Source organism: Schistocerca piceifrons, chromosome 2 (assembly GCF_021461385.2).
Source record: "Schistocerca piceifrons isolate TAMUIC-IGC-003096 chromosome 2, iqSchPice1.1, whole genome shotgun sequence".
NCBI classification, from domain to species: domain Eukaryota; kingdom Metazoa; phylum Arthropoda; class Insecta; order Orthoptera; family Acrididae; genus Schistocerca; species Schistocerca piceifrons.
In genome coordinates, this window is record NC_060139.1 from 1,005,063,417 (window position 1) to 1,005,090,075 (window position 26,659).

General features: G+C 45.0%; 1 protein-coding gene across 1 annotated transcript in view; it reads left to right on the forward strand.

The window, feature by feature from the left end:
* Window positions 1-26,659, forward strand: part of LOC124776052 — a 403,057-nt gene that overhangs the window by 267,298 nt on the left and 109,100 nt on the right. The window contains exons 9-11 of the mRNA XM_047250895.1: window positions 5,795-6,122; window positions 11,377-11,629; window positions 13,303-13,482. Of these exons, the coding sequence (XP_047106851.1) occupies window positions 5,795-6,122; window positions 11,377-11,629; window positions 13,303-13,482 (761 nt within the window). The remainder of the gene's footprint in view (window positions 1-5,794; window positions 6,123-11,376; window positions 11,630-13,302; window positions 13,483-26,659) is intronic.

The window sequence follows — 26,659 nt, forward strand, 5'->3', positions numbered from 1 at the left end:
GTTTCTCTTATGTTCTTTGTCTCTCCTGCCTTCTCTTCAGCTTCCAGATAATTTTTGCATGGAGTGAGAGAAAATATTACTGATTTGCCCTTTTCCATGTTCGTGATTGCCTTTGCACTTTCTACCAATTCAACCTTGGGATGAGGCATTAAAAGCTTTGGTGACACATAGGATGACGATGGCGCACCGGAAGTTCTGGCAACCCCAAACAGTGCGCCTGACGTCATGTCCCCATTTTAGAAAGAATACTGAAAAGGTGTTGAAGGGAAAGAAATAGACATCCACTAATAACGACTACCTAAAATTCTGCGACTTGAGGCCTGCTAGTAGCTCCGAGCATTAGCAGACCAATGCCAGCACCAGTCACAGACCTCTGGAGTTACCCAGTTTCCTTCCCAACTCTCCTCTTTATACCAATTCCAAATTCACGCATCATCAAGCTTCATGCTGGCCGCCAAAAAATTGGTAATTTGTATAGTACTGAGCCCACTGTGGGCACTAAAATGTATTGAATGGGAACTCTTCTGTAAATATAGGGAACCATTAATTGATTTATTTTGCTCCAGACTCGATTAACGTTAATCAAACCAAAAGTCACCACTTCACAGGATGCGTCTAAAACGTAAGAATGACTGAGAGTAATACCAAAACTATTTATTAAAAGTACAAAAAGAAAACAAGAAACATCAAATGAACAAATTGATCATAAACTCCGCACACCTATTAGTCTGAATCACTGTCAGGTGTGTTCAGCGCTTCCCCTTCATGAGGGCTTGAATGTTGCTGTCGACGCTTTCATTGGCTGTACATCTGTTGAGGAATGGAAGCATAGTCTTCTTCAAGAGCAGAAACTGGAGACGGTAATTACATTGGATTCTGTGGTGAAATCGATGTTCTTACTGATCCCAAAGGAGTTCAACAGCGTTCCCTTTGGGGCTCTGGGCGGGACAGTTAATTTCAGGAATATTATTGTGCACGAACCATTTCCTCACGGAACCTTCGTTATGACGATTCTGGACTCGTGTTAAGGGGACGACGGTTAATGTCGGCGTCCCACGATCCAGATTTAGGTTTTCCGTGATTTCTCCAAATCCTGCCACAATTAGTGTTTTCCTATGCACAGTAATGAATCACATCCTAAGCACGACAACACCTCCTTACCTTAACACCATCTATCCCATACTTCACTGTCCGACCTACAGATGATGGCAGATAACGTTCTTTAGCATCTCCCTAATTCAAACCCTTCTATCACATTGCCAAACGGTGTGATTCTTGGATAAAACGAATTGTTCTTTCCACCGGTTTCATGCAATTTGTTACAACCACTTACCCCGATAGTGGACCCTTCCTGTTCGTCAGCACGTGACGTCTGCGTGATTTTGGTGTAGCTGTGTTTGTTCTTTCGAGTTTCGACTTGGTAGTCACCTCTCCAACAGTCAATTTGGGCACCTTTTGAAGGATTTAAATTTCCTTGATGACTAGTCGACTTTCGAAAGCACACAGTTCTCCTGACTCACCCATTATGCTGTAATTGCTTCTCTGCTGACCAGATAATACTCTCCGCCTCCTTTTACATTGGCGGGTCCGCGTCTCGTGACATCTAGTAGTCAATTCTGCATTACGTAGGGGTGCCTACATACTTTTCATCATATAGTGTACAATATCACAGGGATCTTGGACTAGGTAAACGCAGTACAATTGGTTACACTGTGGAGCTACCTTGACAGTTACACTTCACTGAAGTCTTGAATTGGTTGTCGGCTGTCGGTCAACCTCGATCGGCGGTGGCAGGTGTCTTGGGCTGCTGTCTTTCCTTCATTTGTGCGAGTGGACGGTTCATGGTAGTTGAATGTCCTGTTCCATTTGTACAAAATGGCTCTGAGCGCTGTGCGAATTAACTTCTGAGGTCATCAGTCGCCTAGAACTTAGAACTAATTAAACCTAACTAACCTAAGGACATCACACACATCCATGCCCGAGGCAGGATTCGAGCCTGCGATCGCAGCGGTCGCTCGGCTCCAGACTGCAGTGCCTAGAACCGCACGGCCACACGGCCGGCTCATTTGTACAGGTCGAGAAAATTAATGCAAGGGTCCGCTGGCGAGGGTCGCACGACTGGCGCGTTTACTTTTAGGGTAGCAGCAATACGAGGGGTAGTCCCTTGGATCAGCGTGAATTTTGGATGCGCCTGGATTACAGAGGCAGCACAGTGATTATCAGAATGACTATATGTCAGAAGAGTCAAAACTCAGATCACTGTTGGAATAAGAAGTAAAAACAACGTGATGTAATGTGTAGTGACTGGCGAGAGGAAGGAAAACAAAGCTGAAATCTCATGAGTTAATCAGATGGATTCGAATGAAATCCCGAATGACTAGATATCACTGGATAACAAAAAATGTCTGTGAATTTCTAAGGGATCAAACTGCTTACGTCATCGGTCCCTAGACTTACACATTACTTAAATTAACTTATGCTAAGAACAACGCACACACCCATGCCCGAGGGAGGACTCGAACTTCCGGTGGGAGCGGCCGCACAGTCCGTGACATGACGACTGAAACCGCGCGGCCAATCCACGCAGCTTTGCATAAAATGGAAGGGTAAGTGCAGACCAAGTGCTGACAACGAATCCCAAGGCGAAGCTTCTCGAAAAGATCATAATGAATTCTCTGCCATCACTGCCTGCATCGAAAAGACCACCGAATGTGATATCAGAATCTCATCACTCCACGCTCTCCACCTCGCCGGTTTTCATCCAGTCTCCCTTTCTAGCGCTTCCAGAGCGCTGGCAGTTTATCGAAAAATCTTATCATTGGATGACGATTCCTCCTGACCAGTTCCTGTCTTCTCTAATCCTCGTTCTAGGTTGTCAACATTCAGCTTTTATGGATGAACCTTAACGTGCATGCGACCTGCAGCGATCTCACGGCCTCGTCCGCCAGGTGTATCGCAAACAGGCTTACCACCTTGAGGAGTCTCCAGATGGTTTCAGGGTGGTCGCACACCTACAGAAATGTTAGCTCCCTCGTTACATTTCTCAAGGAGGTACAGGTTAAAGTGGGCCGGCCGTGGTGGCCGATCGGTTCTAGGCGCTACAGTCTGGAACCGCGCGACTGCTACGGTCGCAGGTTCGAATCCTGCCTCGGGCATGGATGTTTGTGATGTCCTTAGGTTAGTTAGGTTTAAATAGTTCTACGTTCTAGGGGACTGATGACCACAGATGTTAAGTCCGATAGTGCTCAGAGCTATTTGAACCAGGTTAAAGCGGAAAAATTCATAGTCCCAGTGCAAACAGCCGGTTGCGACGAATCGCCTCAGTCGATTATAAGCCTTTCACCGTAAGGTCTCTCCATTGCGAAACAGTGATTTTCTTGGTATGTTCACATTAGCCAACACTTCTCTTAGTGCGAAAGGTTTCCACAGATCGCCTTTTTGTGCGTAAAGCCGGTGCATTGCTGTCCCTTACAGTCCGTTATACTTTGGCATTCAGTGCTATGCAGGATGTTAGTAGCTGACCACCCCAAATATGCTTTTCTCCGGAAGCAAAATAAAAAAAAATCATACCAAAAAAAATTTTGATTACTGAACTGCTGATTATGCTGTGGTGTAAACGGCAAACTGTCGCCTTTGAGTGACTGTAGAACGATATAAGATGACTTAGACAATATTTCTGGTTGATGTGCTGGACGGAAACAAAGTCTAATGTAGAATAAAGTAACTTAATGCAGATGAGTAGAAAAAACAATGCCTTAATGTTGGAATACAGCATTAGTAGTGTGCAACATGACACATTCAGAGCGATTAAATACCTAAGGATAACGTTTCAGAGTGATTTAAAATGGAATGAGAATGTGAGGATTGTGGTAGGAAAGGCGAATGGTCGAATTCATTTTATTCAGATAATTCTGAGAAAGTGTGCTTCATCTGTGAAGGAGACCGCACATAGAACACTAGTGTGTTCAGTTCTTGAATATTGCACAAGTGTTTGGAATCCCCAGAAGGTGGGATTAAAGGAAGACATCGAAGCAATTCAGAAGCGGACTGCTATATTTTTTATCTGTAGGTTCGACCGACACACAAGTTTTTGTAGCTGCTTTGGGAAGCCAAATGGAAATCCTCAGAGGTAAGGTGACGTTCTTTTAGAGGAACGCTGTTAAGAAAATTTAGAGAACTGGGATTCTGCTGACTCCAGACCGATGCTATTGCAGCCAAGGACCACGAACATACGGTAAGACCAGTTAAGGTTGGTACGGAGGAATATAAACAGTTGTTTCTGCCCCGCTCTGTTTGCTTGGAGAATGGTAAAGGATGTCACTGTTAGTGGTAGAAGTGTACGTAGATGTCGCTAAGACAGATTTAGTGTTCCAGTGTGACTTTAGAGGAATATCACAAACAAACTCTACACAATTCATATCGCGTTCTCTTTTAGAGAGAATGGAAAGACAGGTAGAAGCCTATCTTGGGAAGATCAGTTTGGATTTCGGAGAAATGTAGGAACACGCGAGACAATACTGACCCTAAGACTTCTCTTAGAAGATGGGTTCAGAAAAGGCAAACTTACATTTACAGCATTTGTGGGCCTAGAGAAAGCTTTTGACAATGGTAATTGGAATACTTTCTTTGAAATTCTGGAGGTATCAGGTGTAAAATAAAGGGAGCGAAAGGCTATTTACAACTTGTACAGAAACCAGACGGCAATTATAAGAGTCGAGGCGCATGAAAGGGAGGCAGTGGCTGAAAAGGGAGTGAGACACGGTTGTAGCCTTTCTCCGATGTTATTCAATATATACATTGAGCAATCAGTAAAGGAAACCAAACAGAAATTTGAAGTAGGAATCTTTAAGTTCAGGGAAAAGAAATACAAAGTTCGAGGTTTGTCAATGGATTTCTAATTCTGTCAGAGACAACAAATGACTTTGAAAGCCTGTTGAAGGGAATGAACAGTATGCTGAAAGGAGGATACCACATAAACATCAACAAAAGCAAAACAAAGGTAATGGAACGTAGTCGAACTAAATCGAGAGATGGTAAGGGAGTTAGATTTGGAACCGAGACACTTAAAGTAGTAAAAGAGTTTTGGTATTTGGGCAAAAAAATAACTGATAATAGCTGAAGTTGAGAGGATATAAAATGTAGACTGACAATGGCAGGGAAAGAGTTTCTGAACAAGAAACATTTCTTAACATCGAATATAAATTTAAGTGTTAGGAAGGCTTTTCAGAAGGCATTTGTCTGGAGAGTGGCAATGTATGGAAGTGAAAGATGCAGGATAAACGGTTTCGACGAAAAGAGAATAGAAGCTTTCGAAAGTTGGTGCTACAGAAGAATGTAGAAGATTAGGTGGGTCGATCACGCAACTAACGAGGAAGTACTGAATGGAATTGGGGGGAGGAATTTGTGGCAAAACTTTGCCGGAAAGAATGGATCGGTTGAGACGTCTCATTCTGAGACATCAAGGGATCACCAACTTAACACTGCAGGTAAGTGAGGGGGAGTAAAAATTGTAGGGTAGACGTTGAGATGAATGCAGTAAGCAGATTCAGAAAAGATGTAGGTCGCAATAGTTAGTCGGATAAGAAGAGGCTCGAACAAAACAGAGTAGCATGGAGAGCTGAATTAAATCAGTCTTCGGACTGAAGACCGCAACAGTAACAACAACAACAAGAAGGAAAATCTTCCTATTAAGTGATATTTGAAAAGAACTTCCAGTAGACATACCAGAAATTTTGAGGGCTACGTATGTTGCTGAGTGGCGTGCAATTGCTTAGTGGCTTTTCGGTGCTTACAGCTATGGGCCTGGACCGATGCGTGAGCTGCATGAGCAAGCTGGGCGCCATGTCTCGCTCGTCGACGGCGACCACGTACCCCAACACGCCGGCGCAGCCCTTCAGCCCCGCCTGGACCATGGAGCCGCCCGCCGAGCTGGAGGAGCCGCTGCCGCCGCAGCAACAGCCGCCCCCTCCGCCTCCGGGCAGCAGCCAGTCCGAGTACTGCGTGCCGCGGCCACGCCTGCTCAGCCCCACATCCTCCTCCAGTACAGCCCCCACCTCTGCGGCTGCGCCTCCTGCCAGCGGTCAAGCCAACGCCGGAGGCCACCCTCCCCAGCCCCCTTGCAGGTATGTGCATATCACGCTGGGACCAATTATACGCGGCCATTCCAAACTGTAACGTAAAAATCCCGAACGTTCATAAAGCTACACTGACGAAATGGAAATGCAACAAAAAAAAAAAAAAAAAAAGAAAATTAATGCAGAATAGTGAAATTTCAGAAATTTAACCGCCAGGTTAGCCGAGAGCGCTAATGCGCTGCTTCCTGGACTCAGATAGGCGCCCCGGCCCCAGATCGAATTCGTCTGGCGGCTTAACGACGGAGGCCGGTGTGCCGGCCAGCCTGGATGTGGTTTTTAGGCGGTTTTCCACATCCCACTAGGTGAATACCGGGCTGATCCCCACGTTCCGTCTCAGTTACACGGCTCGCAGACATCTGAACACATTCGCACTATTCCATGAATTACGATAGACACTGATAGCTGGGCTATACTAATTCCATCCTGGGGGCTATGGGGTGGCGGCAGGAAGGGCATCCGGCCACCCCTTAAATTAACCTTGCCAATTCCGATTAACCATGCCGACCCTGCGTCATTGCAGGAACAAGGCACAAGTATAAGAAAGAAAGAATGAAATTTCAGAAGTATGTCTGTCTAGGTAACATAGGTAAATGGTTAACATCGCAAGGTAATAGATTGATGTATTCTCGAGATAAGTCGTTGCAGAAATTAAACGCAGGTACTTTAATAACCGGTGTAAGTGAATCCTTGCTAAATGTAAGCATACAAACGTGAATGCATTGTGTTGTACAGGTACTGGGTGTTAGTTTGTGGGCTGGAGTTCCTTGCCTATTGCACTTGGTTGGTCAACACAGCGACGTTTAATTATGTTTGTGGACAGCAGTATGTGGGTGAGCGTTATCCTGCTGGAAATCACCCCCTGGAATGGCGTTCGTGAATGGGAGCACAACAGGTCGAATCACCAGACTGCCCCACATATTTTCAATCAGGATGCGTGGGATAACCACAGTAATGCTCCTGATGTCATACACATTCGCACCCCAGACCGTTACAACAGGTTTCGATTCAGACGGGTAGGTTGCGGACAATCAGTTGGCCAGCTTCTAACCAACACATCGCTATCATGGACGTCGAGGCAAAACCAGAACTCAACAGAAAACACAGTAGATATCTACCTAGCTCTCCAATGAGCTCTTGCTTGACACCACTGAAGTCACAGATGGCGATGATTTGGAGTCAGTGAAATGCACACTAAAAGGCGTCTCGCTCGGAGCTGTCCTTGCAGTAATCAATTTGTAACAGTTCGTTTCCTCACTGTGGTGCCTACTGCTCCTGAAATTGCTGCTGCTGCATATGCGGTACAATGTGCCGGGGACATGCGATGGTGTCCCCTGTCGGCAGAGCCACGTGGCCCTGTGGAGCCCGATCCTCCTGCGACTGCACATACTCGTAAACACCGGTGCCAGCAGTCATCTACAGTGGCTACATTCTTCCCAAGTCTTTCTGCAATACTGCAGAAGGATAATCCAGATTCTCGTAGCCCTATTGCGCGATCTCATTAAAACTCAATGAAGTGTTCATAACGGCGTCTTTGTGGCGTTAAAGGCATTTTTTACTTACATCAACTCACCACGCCCAATGTGAAACGCAACTAACGCTCACGATCGTTATAGCGAGCATCCTCATCGAGTTTCTACTAGCACCACTCTTATGCGGCCGAAATTTGACCAGACATCATCTTTCAGCTGTACATACTCGCCCACCATCTTTCGTGTGTATCGCACATCTCCTTCTTGGTCTTGCGGTTTTTCTCTGTTTGTTCATTTTCATGCAATCCTTTAACATAAGAAAACCAAATATCTCTTCATGGAGGAACCCTTTGTTTTGACGCGTTAATTGCCTCCTTGCCTTTGTTTCTCAAAAAAGACGAGTCGACTACGTCAAAAGAGAAAATAATTTTAATAAAGAAGTACAGTGCTGCCATAAATGAATCACTCGTTTCCTGAGTTACAAATTTTTCATTATGTTAGATGTACAAATATGCCTGATGCAGAAATAGATGCTTGAACTCGCCATGTTTGCTTCTTCACTCCACAAATGTTCTACGAATGCCCGTCTGGTCACAAGACACACGTCCAAGCAGTTATCAAGCTATTTCCATACACTGTGTAGCAACATCCTGTCGATGGTCATCACAGCGGCACTGATGCGTTCTCTCAGCATTTTAAATGTTCTTGGCATTGGGAGTACATAAAGACGGTCCTCAATCTACACCCAAAGGAAAACGTCACAAGGTGTGAGGTCAGGCGACCTGAGGGACCAAGGAAACAGAGCCACATCTTGATCAATACTCCCAGTCCAGAGACGTGGAGGTTCGTCGCCCAGATAGCGACGAGCATCGATGCTCCGTTGTGGAGTGCCCCGCCTTCTTGCAAGATAAAATCATCCGAATCGGCAGTCAGTTGTGTAGAACACCATGATGGCAACATACGAGTATGAAGGTAAGACCTACCAGCAAAGCCTTTTCATACAAGAAAAACGGCCAGATACTTCGTCTGAGACATTGCACGGAAGTAAATTAACCTGCGGCGAATGTTGTTCATGTACTACACAGGCCCCACTCTCTCTAGTTCTCATATTGTGGCGATCAAGCTTTCCATATAAATGGAAAGTTGCTTCATCGCTAAACATCGGCTTGGAGTCCAAATGTTCATCTTCTACACCTCCTGCGTTGTGACGCAAAATTGAAGACGCCGACTATGATCTTCAAATTTTTAATTTTGCACGTTCTGCGGACGATACTGTTTCGAATGCCACAGCCATCGCAAAATTTTTTCAGTGCCCACTCATTGCGTCGTTTATTAATAGGCAAGGAATATTCGGTCGCATCCATGTCGCAAGTTTAATGTCGGGATTTAACACATATAACTTGATAACATGGCTTCTACGCTGCAAAATCGGTCATTAAATTATGTAAGTATACATACATACGCATGTATGTTCCACATCTTCTACCAAACCGGTAGACCGATTTCCACCAAACTTGGTACACATATAGTTTTCTCTCTGGAAAGAATTACTGTGGGAATAAGAGCCACCCAGTTATTAAAGGGGTGGTGGTGGGGCTGACAAAGACCACAACGTGGTAATACCCGTACTTTGGTCAAACATCATTTGAGAATGAGAATACTCAGAGACTTGCAACATCCTTTACACGTAATTTCAAACCTTTATGAAATTTTTTCTCGCTAACGACCCGCAGAAAATATTGAAAGGAAAAAGCTTGTTTTCTTACTCTCTTTTCAGTGTTCACGCAATAAAACTACCACATGAAGCATGACGTTTTAGTTTATTCCTTTCTTACTACTAACAGTATTCGTGGCATATTTTGCAAATTTTGTTCACATATACCACTGAATATACCAGAAAATTTCTTCACTGTACGACATTTAGTTCATGAGATACGACGTCATAAACGCTGAATGTGTGAAAAATTACCGCGCCATGCAAGACGTTTAAACTTATTACGTCGTTGCTACTAACTCTATTCGCAATACTTTTCCCATACAGTAGCCACATATGCCGCTGAACGTACCTTTATAAATATACAATTGTAAGGCTCTGAGAAGCGTGAAAAACTGTTACTTCATGCGCGACATTGTAATATATTACTTCTTTTCAACTAACTCTATTCCCAACACATTTCGCAGACAGCATCCACACATACAGCTGATTGGTCCTAGAAAAATACGACAAATGCTTTACGACATATGACCTCATGATGACTGAGATGCGTTCGAAACTGCCGGATCATGTACGACGCCTTAATTTATTACTTATTTACTACTAATTTTATTCTCAAGATATTTCACAGACGGTAGGAACATGTACTACAGAGTGTACCTGCAAAACTATATCGTTCTACAGCACATAATCCAGGATATACGACGTCATAAATATAGAGCTGCGTGAAAATGAAACTACAGGGCGAAATTCCCTAGACGTACAGCTGTACAATTACGTCTGAAATATGTTAAATTTGTGTGAAATATATTTAATATGTGCGTATATGAGTAACGACGTGTAAGAAGGTCATGCTAAACCCCTAGGACCAAGTTTGGTACACAAATTACTTACAATCTGGAAAGATATGCAGTAGAGGGTGAGAACCTGGAGCCTCCTACTGGGGTGAGTGTGATAACATGGAGAGAGAAGGGAGGAAGAGGAAGTTGCAGACAGTGGGGGGGGGGGGGAAGGAGGAGATGGACAGAGATTGGGTGGGGAAGTGGGGAGGGAGAAGAGAGAGGACGAGATGGACAAAGAGAGGAAAGGGGAAGTGTTGGACAGAGTGAGCGGAGAGTAGGAGATGGCTAGAGACATGGGGGGGGGGGGGGAAATGGAGAAGGTGAAGGTAGAGAAGGAGGTGCACAGACAGGGAAAAGAGGAACGGACTGACAGAGGGGGGAGGAAAAGATGGGCAGAGGGGCAGAATGAGATGGTCAAAGAGAGGGAGAGACAGAGGGAGGAGAAGGCTGACCAAGAATTGTGGAGATGGGATTAGTGTGGTGAGGAGGAGTGTGTGACGGATGAGGTGGACAGAGATAGGTGGGATGGATAAAGTTAGGAGGGAAGAGAGGTGGATAAAGAGCGTTGGATTAGGTAGAGACGGGGGGGGGGGGGGGGGAGAAGGAGATGGATAAAGAGAGGAGGAAGGAGGAGCTGGACAGACGGACAGAGAGAGAGGGAAGGAGGGGATGGGCAGAAAGAAGAGCGAGGTTGAGATGGAAGACTGAAATAAATAAATACTGGACAACTCCGGGTTATAACTACTTATGTCTGCGGTTGTCCCTCATACAACTAATGTATGACCTTTCAAACGGTATCGCAAGACTGAATGTTGACCGTGCTGTACTGACTTAACTCTATACACAAGAGCACGTTGTTGAGACCTCTCACCCACTAAAAATATATGGTCGTGGGGTGTCGGAACACTGGCACATCAACGCTCGACAGCCGCTGCGACTGATGCACTCTGACATAGAGGTGAAATGCAGTTATGATCCCGTATCTGCCATCCGAGGCTACATCCAGGTTAGAGCCAAATGTACGTATTATGCCATATATATCCCGAAATCACCTAATCATGTATTCTTGCTATTTTACTGTACATACACAACAAGTAAAATTTCGCTATTTGCTATCCGTCGTTGTGTCGCCGTTTTAAAGGGAAGCAGAGTATAATTTTCAAAGAGCGCCATACGGTTGGGACGAGCGACGGTAAGAGGATGGGAACGGTGTGCAGGTGCTGCCAGTGCTGCCCTCCGAAGACGACGGAGGGCGGCGACCGCGCGGACTCTCCGCCCGGCGGCTGCAAGGCGCGCCTGCGGCCTCTGCCCCTGGTGGCGACGCACCTGCCGCAGCAGCCGGCGCGCCGCCAGTGCAGCTGCTCCGTCCTGCGGACCACCGTCGCCGTCATCGAGCACCACTCCGCCGCCGCAGACCCCTCGGCGCTCTACGACACGCCCAAAGCGCTGCTGCCCGGGCCGCCGCTCAGGGTGCGTCCATACTGCCTTACGTCTGTAACCTGACGATAGTGCATTAATATTCCAACAACTATACATCAGCTTTTACGTCCATCTGTGTCTGTCTCTGCACTCTCCGCACGCCGTCATATGCTCCTTGGTGGAGGCTACCTTGTACCACCGGTGGTCATTCACTTTCCTATAAATCTTCAGGTTTTGGCGGCGCAAAGACTGTTTCATTAAGTTTCGGGTGTGCATCCGCAAGAATTCTCCGTCTACTTCTTCTAGTATTTCCGCCGTATAACGTTCAGCCATCTTCAGAGTGAGCCGCAAGACTGCCACTCCAGTTTTTTTTTTTTTTTCATTTATTGAATTTCAATTGCCCCCGAAGGGGGCGGGCTGGCAGCAGCTTAGTATGCCGCTCTTCAGCCGACAGATTTTGTGACAAAGATAAAGAGCACAAATAATAAAAAACAGGCGATAAAATCGGAGACATAGAGAGTAACAAGGCGAAAAGAAATCGTGGAACTTAAAACAACAACACAGGGATGATGACGCTAATAAAAATACATACGAAGCAGACAGGGAAAACAATAGACAATTAAAAAAAAACACGGCGACAGTCTGGATTCTGTTCGCAAAGGACATAAAATTCACACCTAGCGACAGCATGGTTTCTGTTCGCAACACGAGAAAGACAAAGAACACTGAATAGTCACTGGAACACTGCACTAAAAAGTTGGCAAATGTGACACCACAGTCGAGAGCAGGTGGGGGGAAACTGGACAGAAGATGGGAAAACAAAAAAGGGGGGAAAGGAGAGTAAAAGCGAAGGGGGGAGCCGGGAAAGGAGCTGAAGGAGGATGAGGACCCGTAAGAGGGGTGGGGGGCAGACGCGACAGGGAGGGGGGTAGGCAGAGGAGAGGAATACAAAAGGACTGGGGGGGAGAAGGGAGGTAGGGAGAGGTTTAGTGGGGAGAAAACAGGACGGAAAGGGGGGGGGGGGGAAGCCACTCCAGTGCTCGCTTCGTCCCTTTACAGTCGTGTACCGTGCAACTGCGCATGCGCCAACAAATGCAAATGCGCCAGAGACGTTAGTCGGCGCCAGAGACATGCACAATGCGCGAGTTACATCTATGACTCCGCAGTCGATCTGTATTGGCATGTCGATATATCATTGTGAGCTGCACTGTAACGGCACCTTTGTGAGTTTATTACAGCAAGTGCCGGATTCCATGATTTATCAAGGTTGAAACCACTATCTCTATTAATTAAATTCGAGATCAAGCGTATTCCAATTGCCTCCTTGACTATCGCGATAGGCTACAATCCGACCTTGATCAAAGTCTTAGACGTGATGGTACGCATTTCTCCTCCTTACACGAGGCACGACAACAACGTTTCACCAGGCAGCGCCGGTCAACTGCTGTTTGTGTATGAGAAATCGGCTGGAAACTTTGCTCGTGTCAGCACCTTGTAGGTGTCGCCACCGGCGCCGACCTTGTGTGGATGCTCTGAAGAGCTAATCATTTGCATATCACAGCATCTTCTTGCTGTCGATTAAATTTCGCGTCTGTAGCACGTCAGCTTCGTGATGTGGCAATTTTAATGGCCAGTAGTGTACATCCAGCCGAATAAGCAGCGTCATTAGAATTCAGAGAGAGCCACGTTGCTTTAGGTAAGGCCGTACCTCCGTTGTCTTGCAGGACGACGCAGGGGAGACGTACGACACGCCGCGACAGGTGCGCGAGCGCCTCGCCATGGCGGACCACTACGACGTGCCGGCGTCGGCGCGGCCCGCCAGCTGCCCCTGCCACCGCGTGCTGTCCTGGGTGCGGCTGCCCTACTGCCGCAGGGGCAGCGGCGTCGACCACTCGGCAACCCAGGTACGTAGCCTGCACCCCCCCCCCCCCTGTCGCAACACCTCAATGCTGTGACTTGTAGTCAGTCACTGTTTCAATACTACTACTACTGATTAGGCCCAGTGGACCGCACGCATCTACAAGTTTCCTCCTCCACTGTATTCTGCCCATTGCTGCTATCCGCCATTCGTCCACATCTATTGACACTTGGTTTAAATCTTCACGGAGTCCATCCCTCCAATGCTTCTTGCGTCTCCATGGCGGTCTCTTTCTTGTAGGTGTGAAATCCAGGAGCTTCCGAGGCCATCTATGATCTTCCATCCGGGCCACATGGCCGGCCCACTGCATTCGTTTGGCTTTGACAGTACGTGCTATGTTGGGCTGCTGGTGTAGTTCCTCAAGCTCTTGGTTGTATCTGAACCTCCATTCCCCTGTATCTGCATCAAGAACCGGACCGAAGATCTTCGGAAGCACTTTTCTCTCAAAAACAAGGAGCTTATGGAAGTCCTGTTTCCGGATGCTCCATGTCTCACAGCCATATAGAACAGCAGGCTGAATTAGGGTTTTGTACAGTCGAATCTTGAACTGTCTGGAGAGAGATTTGGACGGAAGCAGTTGTGCTAGGCTGTGGTAAGATCGGTTTCCTGCTTGTATTCTGGCATTGATCTCTGCTTCACACGACGAGTTCTCAGAGAAAAGTGCCCCTAGGTATTTGAATTCTTGCACTCTCTTATAGGAATCGTCCCCAACCTGCAGTGATTGTAGATGATCAGCAGTCTGACAATGACCACGCGTCATAACGAGGTACTCTGTCTTGGCTTCGATTATGTTTAGCCCAAATTTGCTGGCAGCCTCCTTTAGTGCTTTGGCCATTTGCTCCAACTCCTCTTCCGACCTAGAGAGTAAACAGATGTCGTCTGCATAGGCTAAGTATGCCAGTCTCTTTCCTTAGATTTCAATCCCTTCGTTATCTTGGAAAGTCTCGCGTACGATCTTCTCGAGGGCAAACTTGAACAGGATAGGGCACAACCCATCTCCTTGCCTGAGTCCTGTCACAATTTCAAACTCCTCAGTTACGCGATTTCCCATCTTCACCTTCGCACGTGTTTCGTTCAGACAGATCTTTATCAGATTGATGAGTTTCTCTGCTATGCCAAACTCTCTTAAACAGTTGAGCAGGCTCTTGCGATGTATGCAATCATAGGCCTTATTAAAATCAACGAATAAAATATGCAAATCTTTACCATATTCACCCAGTTTCTCAGTGAGCTGCCGGAGACTGAAGATGTGATCTACAGTTGACCGTCCTGGCCGGGAACCTCCCTGGTACTCCCCAATTACCGATTCTGCCACTGACTGAATTCTATGTATGAGTCAATTGGACAGGATCATATAGCAGACGTTATGCAGGGCGATTCCTCGATACTTGTCACATTTCAGTTTGTCGCCCTTATTACGTATTGGACAAATCAGAGCTGTTTCCCATTCTCCTGGTAGTTCTTCTTTGGTCCATATTGCCTGTACCAGTCGGTGTATTTTTTCTGCAAGTTTCTCTCCTCCTGCCAGGATCATTTCAGCCTGTATTCCATCTTCACTGTTCGAATGCTCTTGAAATAACAGTAGCAGTACATGGAGGAGGGAGCAGTCAGGTGCTGGGCCAGAAAGTTTTTTCACAAATTTCCCAGACGTATAGTCTTGTCAAGATAGTCAAATCTTAAAAGAAATGTACAAGTTGATGTAAAAGTGAGTATAAATTTGAAAACTTAGTAAACCACGGAATAATGTAGATAGAGAGGTAAAAATTGACACACATTGTTGGAATGACATGGGGTTTTATTAGAACCAAAAAAAAAAAAAACAAAGTCCACAAAATGTCCGACAGATATCACTGGACAGCAATAAGTCAGTGACTGCGCATGACAATGGTGTATAAAAGGAGCTGTAATGAGAGAGAGGATCGGATGCGCCAGGAGTAGCAGCATGTTGACGTTATATGAGAAGGCGCCTTTAGTGAAGTTGTGTTATCAGAATGGGGACTGTGCCAGTTCAGCGTTACGATCCTATCGCCGTAGGAAGGGGATTCGAACGGGTAAAGGTCCGTTGACAAATGCAGCTGTGGCGAGAATGATTTCGAAGTTCGAAGCCATGGGTTGTTTTGACGATAGACCCCGTGGTGGCTGACCGAGCACAAGGCGTAATGCTGCTGAGACAGTTCAGAAAAAAGTGGAGACTGTAGCGGGTTCGTCTATGCACCGGAAAGTCAGCGCTTGTGCAGTCGCACGTCGCACCAGCATTCCATACACTACTGTTTGGTTGGCACTGAGGCGTACTCTCCGATGCTATCCGTACAAAATCCGTCGGCATCATGAACGGTTACCTGGTGATTTAGTGAAGTGGAGGGCATTTGCGGCGTGGGCGTTTCAGAAGATGGCGGAAGATGACGATTGTTTGAGTAACGTGTTGTAGACCGACGAAGCTCATTTCATGCTCCGAGGGTCTGTCAACGCCCACAACGCAGAATTTGGGCTACCGAAAATCGTAGAACTGTCGTGCAAACTCCATTACATGACGAGAAAGTCACGGTATGAGTTGGATTTACCACATCTACCGTTATTGGGCCTTTTTTCTTCGAGGAAACGCGTGACTCTGGTTTTGTAACTGCTACCGTGACGGGTGAGAGGTACGCCGATATGTTACAGAATCGCGTCACCTGCCTGTCTGATAAACACCTGCTGGAACGTACGAGGTTTATGCAGGATAGCGCTCCACCCCATATTGCTAGACGCGTGAAAAATCTAATGTGCGCGTCGTTTGGTGATGATCGTGTGCTCAGCTGCCACTTTCGTCATGGTTGGCCTTCCAGGTCCCGAGACCTGGCTTTGGGGTTACCTGAAGTCGCAAGTGTATCGTGATCGACCGACATATCTAGGGATGCTGAAAGACAACATCCGACGCCAATGCCTCACCATAACTACGGACATGGTTTACAGTGCTGTTCACAACATTTTTCCTTGACTACAGCTGTTGTTGAGGAATGATGGTGCACATATTGACCATTTCCTGTAAAGAAAATCATCTTTGCTTTGTCTTACTTTGTTATGCTAATTATCATCTGATCAGATGAAGCGCCATCTGTCGGACATTTTTTGAACTTTTGTATTTTTTCGGTTCTAATAAAACCCCATGTCATTCCAAGTGTGTGTGTCATTTTGTACCTCTATATCTACATTATTCCGTGATTTATTCAGTTTTCAAATTTATACTGACATTTTGATCACCCGGTGCATCAAACAGTTAGCAATCAAGAATCAATACGTTTTTTGAAAGACATCCCATTGGCTGTTGACTGCAGAATTTTTTTTATTTCGCAGTTGCCTTTTGGCCATTTTTCAAGTGGTACTGCAAAAAATTTTGCTTCAGCAAATATCAGACATTTAAATCCTCCGACACGTATAAATGTCACCTCCAGGATTTTAAAGTCTGACTCATACCGAACCAAAATCTTTTGCAATACCACTTACCAGTAAAAGGGGCTCGAAGGCCGAAATTGCAATTGTGAAATAAATAATTTCCATAGTAAACGGCGGAAATGGTGTCCTTCAAAAAATTCTACGTATCTGTGAGCCCCGACTATGAGAAGTTAATAATCAGTATCAGCTTAAATAATATCAACATCAATATTTAATAGTGAAGAAATTTCGTGACGACAATTTGAAATCATAATTTTATACACACGTCAAAAAAGTTTTGCATCCCCTCGGTTCCGAGAGTTCTGGAACCTGTAAAGAAAATTGGAATAGACATAAATATAAACATCATTTTAGCCCTTATTGTTGCTTATAAAAATGACACATTGCATGTTGTACCACCATACAGTGAGACCTTCAGAGGCGGTGGGCCACTCTAATACCCAGTAGCAAGTCCTCTTGCATTGATGCATGCCTGTATTCGTCTTGGCATACTAGCCACATGTTCATCAAGGCACTGTTGCTCCAGATTGTTCCACTTCTCAACGGTGATTCGACGTAGATCCCTCAGAGTGATTGGTGGGTCACATCAGCCCTTTTCAATCTCTTCCAGGTATGTTCGATAGGGTTCATGTCTGGAGAACATGCTGGCCACTCTAGTGAGCCATGTCTTCATCCCAATGGAAGTCATTCACAAGATGTGCACGATGGGGACACGAATTGTCGTTCATGAAAACGAATACCTCGCCAATATCCTGCCGATACGGTTGCACTATCGCTCAGAGGATGGCATTCAGGTATCGTACAGCCGTTACGGCGCCTTCCATGACCACCAGCGGCGTACGTCGGCTCCATATAATGCCACCCCAAAATAGCAGGGAACCTCCACATTGCTGCACTCGCCGGAAAGTGTGTCCAATGCGTTAAGCCTGACCAGATTGCCTCTAAACACGTCTCCGACGATTGTCTGGTTGAAGGCGTATGCGACGCTCATCGGTGAAGAGAACGTGATGCTAATCGTGAGCGATCCATTCGGCATGTTGTTGGGCCCATCTGTACCGCAGCGCATGGTTTTGTGGTTGCAAAGATGGACCTCGCCATGGACGTCGGCAGAGAAGTTGCACACCATCCAGCCTATTGCGCGCAGTTTGAGTCGTAACACAATGTTCTCTGGCTGCACGAAAAGCATTATTCAACATGGTGGCATTGCTGTCAGCGTACCTCCGAGACATTATCCGTAGTTAGAGGTCATCCACTGCAGTAGTAGTCCTCGGGCGTCCTGAGCGAGGCATGCCATCGACAGTTCCTGTCTCTTCATATCTCCTCTATGTCCGAACAATATCGCTTTAGATCACTCCTAGACGCGTGGACAGTTCCCTTGTTGAGAGCAGTTCCTGGCACAAAGTAACATTGCGAATGCGTTCGAACCGCCGCATTGATCGCCTAGGCACCACTGAACTACAGACAGCACGAGCCGTGTACCGCCTTCATTGTGGAATGAACGCAACTGATGGGCTGTCGGACCCCCTCCGCCTAATAGGTGCTGCTCATGCATGGTTGATTACATCTTTGTGCGGGTTTTGGTGACATCTCTGAACAGTAAAAGAAATTGTGTCTGTGATAGAATATCGACAGCCAACGTCTGTCTTCAGGAGTTCTGGGAAGAGTGGTGATGCAAAACTTCTTTTGATGTTTGTAATTTTTACAAAATATGGGTGAATCACCAAAAAATTAACACCGTAAATATTGTAGAAATGGAAAGTGCTACTGATGTGTGATTTTCACAGAATGGATGGGTAGTCATCGGTTCGTACTGTTAGCCAACGAACAGATTGTAATAATACTTAGAAAGCGTATTTTTCTGCAAACATACACTTTTTAAATGGGGCTGTACCTATTGACATTAACAGACTAAATTTAGGGTAAGATAGAATTGAGCGGTGTTCGTTGCAGGAGTCTAGTGTGAGTCGCTTCCCACACTGACACTCGTACAATAACTGTAGTAGCACAGCAAAACGCATGTTTCGTTCGAAATGATCCATGTCACGTAAAACTAAGATACACTTAAAATAACAGTGACATTTTTTGGCCTTATAGCAGCTTACATAAAGTAACAATAGTACTCTCGCCACATCAGATATCGATTTGAAATTATGTTAATGGTCTCTAGTGTCGTTACTCTCACAAACTGAATGTAACTGGAAAGTCGTCAATTTGGCTTACGAGACACAGCTTTTAAACGTTTCATCATGCACCTAATTTTACTTTCAACTTCATCGAAGCCCCATCAGGGGCTTTACAAAAAACGCGTCACACCTGTTCAGTGTTTTACCACTCACTTAATTTTATTTTTAATTTCACCGCAGGGCCACCAGGAGCTGTACAAAAAAAATGGGCGTATTAGCGAGTCACTCAAACCTAGCACAAGTTTAATAAAATTCCAGCTCACCAAATTGAATAGGACTCCGACGTTTTGGTGGAATTCCCACACGCTCTTCGGTGAAAATACACTGAGGAGCTAGAACATTGTGACCAAATATCTAATAGCTGGTATGTCCACCTTTGGCATTGATAACAGAGGTGACGCGTTGATTCATGGAAGCGATGGGGCCTTCGCAGGTCGCTGGAGGAATTGGGCCCCACATCTGCACACACAGATCACCTACACCCCGCCAATTCCGGGAATGGTGCGATGAGCTCTGACGCCAATGGCATCCCAGATGTATTCGATCAGGTTCAGATCTGGTGAGTTAAGAGGTCAGGACACCAACCGGAACCTACCACTATGTTCTTCGAACCACTCCCTCATACTCTTGGCCTTGTGACATTGTGCATTATCTTGTTGAAAAATGACGCTATCATCGGTGTGCATTATCTTGTTGAAAAATGACGCTATCATCGGGGAACATGATCGTCATGAATGTGTGTACGTGGTCTGCAACAAGTGTACGATACTTCTTGGCCGTCACAGTGCCTTTCACGTGCTCCATTGGACCCTTGGATGCGCTCGTAAATGTTCCCCAGAGCATAATGGAGCCACTGCAAGCTTGTCTGTGTCCCGGAGTACAAGTGTCAAGGAGCTGTTCCTCTGGAAGACGAGGATTCACGCCCTCTCATCGGCTGATGAGCAAGGAGTCGGGATTCATCTGACCTTGCAACACTGCGCCGACGTTCAGTGTCGATGGTCACGTGCCCATTTCAGTCGTAGTTGCCGATGTCGTGGTGTTAGCGTTGGCACATGCATGGGTCGTCGGCTGAGGAGGCCCGTCGGTAGGAGTGTTCGGACTGTGTGTTTAGAAGCACTTGCAGTTTTCCCAGCATTAAAGTCTAATGTTAGTTCTGCCACAGTTCGCCGCCTGTCCTATTTTACCAGTCTACCCGGCCTACGACGTCCGATATCTGTAGTTTGGCGGCTCCACCTCGCACACCTTCCCCATTCTGCACACGAACAGCACTCTCATTAATATTACGTCCACCGTTCGTATGTCTGACTGGCAGTCATTCCTCGCCAGGTGACGCTGCTATCGTCTGAACGGCTTTGTATCGATAGTTGGTCGGTGGGCGTATTTTTCTGGCTGATCAGTGTAAATGTTCACCACTAGTCGCCGCATTGTACAGCGTGCAAGCATATGCATGCCTCCGTATCTCGAAGCCGAAGATTTGAGACCGAATCCTAAACCGGAAAACAAGTCTCTTGTGGCATACACGGCATTAGTGACAGTACATGTGTCATATGACAGGACCTAATTTGTACGTCTGGTGAATTAGTGAGATGTGACTCCTTGCCCGATTTCGTATGAATGTGAATGTGATCACTCCCAAGGAAATGTTGAAAGCATAATAGATTGTCACATAAGCTGCAACAAATGAATGCAACAGTTTCACAATCACACAGTTTCTCTGTGCTCTGTCAATGTTTTGGAAGTTGCAATCCCTTTTGGAAGCTTTTACTCTTGAATTCCTTTGTTCTAACATAGTCCACAAACGTCTCCTTGTTGTTTTCATTTCTATGAGACGTCTGCGTGATATCTCGCCTGCCGTCACACTATTCATCATATTTACTTGAGACGGTAATGTATTCTTACCACATGACTTATATTCTATAACCAATGTATAGTATGACAATTGCCAAGACTACAGAAAGAGAAGAAACATTTCAATGACTGGACGGACATTTCACAAAGTTGTGGAAAAAAATTAATATTACGAGGGAGTTTAGAGCTCTTTTCGCCCGCTCCACAGTCCCGCAGCGTGCCTGGTTAAGCACGACGCCATGGCTGCTACACTCTATTCCATCTCGCACTTGTTAAGCTTGGACCATTCACTGTTTCTATTGTGATGTATTTTCATAGCTCAGAACGCCTTCTTCCTGTCTCATGCTTGAACTGTGTTTAGATTTTGAGGGTCTATCTACTGAGTCATCTTACGACTAAATCTGAATGGGGGTGCAATGGAGACGTTCCCTTGTGGGTAGCGAAAGTGTACGGAGCTTCTGCAACTCATCGATACGAGCCAGTACATGACTCAACTCTGGTTTGGGATTTCCTTTTACTCTTTTAACGTGATATCCGAACCACACGCACACTTGTGATCATCTTGATGTGGTGTTGATGGTCTCAAATCTTCCTTCCATTTTGCAAAGACAGATTCCCCACTTTGGTAGGAGTATCCACAGTGTAATACGTACAAAAACCTCGAGGAAACAATTTAAAAAAATGGGAAACCAGGAAAGTTGGTCGGATTGAAAATAGTGTCCTACTGTTCATGTATACGTCCAAGAAGCAACGGTGAAATTAAAAGATAATTTAGCAATGCTATTAAGATATTCAGGGTGAAAGGATATCCATGATAACATTCACGGATAACATTATTCTCATCAGTGAAAATGAGGCAGAATTACAGGACCTGCTGATTGGAATTAACACTCTCAGCACAAAATGTGGATTGGAAAAAAAAAAAACGAAAAGTGACGAACGTAATGCCGAACAGCACAAACGAGATTAGTGGTAAACTTAGTAGGGGAGCCCGAATAAGGCGACGCGAAGAAATTCTCCAACCTCGGAAGCAAAATGACATACGACAAAGGAAACAAGGAATACATGAAGACTGGCACAGGTGCAAATGCCATTTTTCGGCAAGACAAGCCTACCTTTGCCAAATATCGTCATTAATTTGGAGCAGAAATTACTGAGAATATACGTATAGAGCAGAGTATTGTGTGGAAGTGAATTACGGACTGCTGGAAAATTTGTAAAAGACGAGAATCGAACGGGTTTACATGTGATGCTACGGTAGGTCGTTGTATATTAGGTAGACTGATAACGAATGAAGAGTTTCTGTACAGGATCAGAAAAGGAAACTCATATGGGAAACGCTGACAAGAGGAACCGACAGGATGACAGGATATGTGTTAAGACACCAAGCAATAGCTTCATAAATGGCTCTGAGCACTATGCGACTTAACTTCTGAGGTCATCAGTCGCCCAGAACTTAGAACTACTTCAACCTAACTAACCTAAGGACATCACACACATCCATGCCCGAGGCAGGATTCGAACCTGCGACCGTAGCGGTCGCCCGGTTCCAGACTGTAGCGCCCAGAACCGCACGGCCACTCAGGCCGGCAAGCAATAGCCTCGGTTGGTACCCGATGGAGCTGTACATTATAAAGACTATGGGGGATGACAGATACAGGGCTATTCACGAAGATATGCCAGTATTTTAATACGTTATTCTGCAAGTAAAACTAAAGAAAAAAGTTCAGATAAACATAGGTCCGCAAATGTTTAGTTACGGAGCTACGGCTAATAAAAGATTTTGTCTGAAATTTAGCACTACGCTAATGTCAAGCCATTGCAAAACTGGACGAGGTTAAAGTCGTTGTATGTCCAACCTTTATAACTGCACATTGAGTGTACTAATGTGTGCAAAATTAGCTTACCACTTAGCGCGCAAATGGACAAAACATCTGAACTGTCTTCTCAAGCCCAGGGTGTTAAATAGATATTCTAAATAAATATGACCCTGGCCCTGTAAGGCAGCTAATATCAGGTGTGGATCACAACAAAAATCATTATAAATGCTGCTATCACGTACCTAGGATGCATGACTTAATAAAAGTGAAAGTTTGGGTTCTTCTAGGAAGACAACGCAGCTATTCGATTTTTTCTTTTATTCTATGCATAATTTATCAACTTTTGTTTTCATGGGTCAAGTGTTAAACAACAATCATGTTCATTTTTCTTTTGACTCTCAATAACGAAATAATTAATTCTTGGACATATTGAAATGGCGATTATTAAAATCGTTATCTCTACACAAGAAAACTTTTTATCACACGAAAGAATGATTATTAAAAATCCTCGTCAACTCATTTAAATCTACGTTGTCGTAGCTGGTCAATGCACTGAGTTGGTGGAGAATAAATTTACTTTTTGAACCAATGAAAAAACTCTCATATACTCAGTGTGAGGCTACGTTACTATCCTAGGTTTTGATATTCAATGGTCAAAGTGTACGCAGGTCGGAGTGAGCAAAATCTAGACACAGCATTTAATGTGGCCTAATGTGCGATGGCACTTTACCAAGTGGCATCTGCAACGACGTTGTATCCGTGTTGGATCTGAAATGCTAATTACCTACTCTGGCCTTGATTGAATTTATCAGTCACAACTTCCATAGGGTCCGTAGAACGTTAATCTTTCCCTAAACGAAATAATGGCTGTCGCACACCCGCTATGGGTTGGAGCAACATGCACAGTTTCATTGCTCACAAAAATTCCCGCAGAAATAATTAACTACTGGAATGAAATTTTCACTCTACAGCGGAGTGTGCGCTGATGTGAAACTTCCTGGCAGATGAAAACGGTGTGCCGGACCGAGACTCTAACTCGGGACCTTTGCCTTTCGCGGGCAAGTGCTCTACCAACTGAGCTACCCAAGCACGACTCACGCCCCTTCCTCACAGCTTTTTAATCTACCAGGGAGTTTGATATCAGCGCACACTCCGCTGTAGAGTGAAAATTTCATTCTAGAAACATCCCCCAGGCTGTGGCTAAGCCATGTCTCCGCAATATCCTTTCTTCCAGGAGTCTAGTTCTGCAAGGTTCGCAGGAGAGCTTCTGTGAAGTTTGGAACGTAGGAGACGAGGTACTGGCGGAATTAAAGCTGGAGAACGGAGCGTGAGTCGTGCTTGGGTAGCTCAGTTGGTAGAGCACTTGCCCGCGAAAGGCAAAAGTCCCGAGTTCGAGTCTCGGTCCGGCAGACCGTTTTAATCTGCCAGGAACTTTCAATTAACTACTGCTTTGCTATCTGTCGCCACGATACGTGAAGTGTATCGTCCTCACTTCGCAGAAAGCAAAGCTCTCAATGCCCTCGCTTATTTCCACACACTTGGGCGGTCTACCACGAGATGAGAGGGAGAGAGAGAGAAAGAGAGAGAGATAGAGCCTTAAGGTCTCAAAATGCTTTTATATAATGGGGATCTCCCCACCGTGTCGCGTCTGCATAGCCAAGTATGGCTTCAGCCAATCACCGTCTCGCTAGAGAGGAATAAACATTTTTATTTTCCTTGCTGGGTCGCAGCCTAGCACTTTAAAGACGTGCAGCCACTTACCCTCGGTCCCAGCTTTATTTACGTTAAAAGGAATAAAGCATAGTTATGACCGTATCTCTTTCAGCGCCGAAGCTCGCCGTTCTCTTGCTAGATGGGAGTTTTACGATATCATTAACCACCTTCTCGGTTCGTCTCCAACTCGTTTGTTCCCTGCCAATGCCCAAATTGGTAGATATTGTTTTGTTAGTTTTCGGTACATGCGATTAACTGCAATTGCCTTTTGTTGATATGATGTAATTATTGCTTTCTGAGGATCTCATACCGTATCATTCTGTCGTTATGGATGAAGCTGATGTAAGGTTCATAATATCCGGACGCCGTAGAAAGTAAAGCACGATTTCCATTTATTTTGTTGTTATTGGTCTGGTGACTCTAATAAAACGGTCCCAGATGTGTATCCAAAGCAGTTTTCCAGAACATCCAGAGAAGCAAAGATTATTATTCAAGTAAATTTGTTTACTTTCCATTATGAATGTAGAAACGTTTACGTCATTGTTGGCAACCCCCTAGTGAGTTGTTTCAGTCGTTTCCTAACCTTGAAACGAGTTAGTTTTGTGTATTGTTCAATGACAGAACATAATACTAACAGTGAGTTCAAGTGAAACCACATAGCAAGTCTTGTAGTTAGGAGATTATGTATGAAATAGGAATGCCCTTCAAATATACTACAGCTGCAGTTAACGAATATCGCGTGCGTTATCCATCTCGGTGGATTCCGAATTCGCGAACCATTAGTGGAGTATTTTGAATGTTACAGGAGACAGGTTCTATACTAGTGCTCGATAGATGAAGGCGATGATGAGGATATTATGGATGCTGTTCAGTGCAGCCCGGGTACCAATACACGACGGATCTCCCAACGATTAGGCATTTCACAATCTAAGGTATGGCGTACACTGAAGTACAACAATCTCTATCCTTACCATAAACAAACAATTCATTATTTACATCCGGTAGATCCTGCACTTCCCTTGGAATAGAGCATCTGGTTAAGTACTAATTAGCAGTTACAAAAATACATTTTATTTACTGATGAGTCACTGATTACTCGAGATGGTATAAACAGTTTACATAAAGAGCACATATGGTCTGAAGCAAACCCACATTCAATAGTGCAACGCAATTTCCAGCAACGATTTAGCATAAATGAGAGGTGTGATAAATCAACACACACTTTATTGGAATATTCATTTTCCCAGGACGTCTAACTGGCGAGACGTACCTACAATTCCTTCAAGAAGAAATGCCCCGCTTGCTCGAAGATGTTCCACTTGCTACACGATTGCAAATATATTTTCAATATGACAACGCGCCTCCACATTTCACCACTACCGTTACTACACATTTAAATGAACATTTTCCCCAGAAATGGGTTGGTCGTGGTGCTACACGTCTGTGGCCACCCTGATCGCCTGATTTAACACCAATGGATTGGCGTGCGGTGTAGCCACGCTGTCTTGGGCGCCTTGTCACGATTCGAGTCCTCCTTCGGGCATGAGTGTGTGTGTTGCCCTTAGCGTAAGTTAAAGTTACATTAAGTAGTGTTTAAGCTTAGGGAGCGATGACCTCAGCAGTTTGGCCCCATAGGAATTACCGCCATCAAAACCACCAATAGATTTTTAAGTATGGGAATGGATAAAATACATAATTTGTGAGGATAAAGTCAGTACACGTGAGGCATTACTTGCTCGCATTGTGAATGCAATTGACTAATTTAAGAACAAGACTGTGGAACTGAAACGAGCAACAAAATCAACAAAATCTATTCATACACGTGCAAATAATTGCATTGAACTCGATGGAGACTTTTTTGAACGTTTATGGTAAATGTATTGTGAAATTGTATGCACGATGTATAACTTCCTTAACACTTGAGTTTGGTTTTTTCCGCTTTAACTTGAATTCACATGTGCTATGGTATTAATAAAAGCGGATTATCTTACACATTCATACACTTTGAGCTAATGTTATTACCATCATTTTTCCAAAATTAAATTCTCTACAACTTCTGGTGAAAACTTCGTGCAATTGTCTGGAATTTAAAAAACAAATTGGGCCAAGTCATTAATACATTAAAAATTTTACTAAATTACTTCTTTGCTTCTCTGGATTTTCTGGA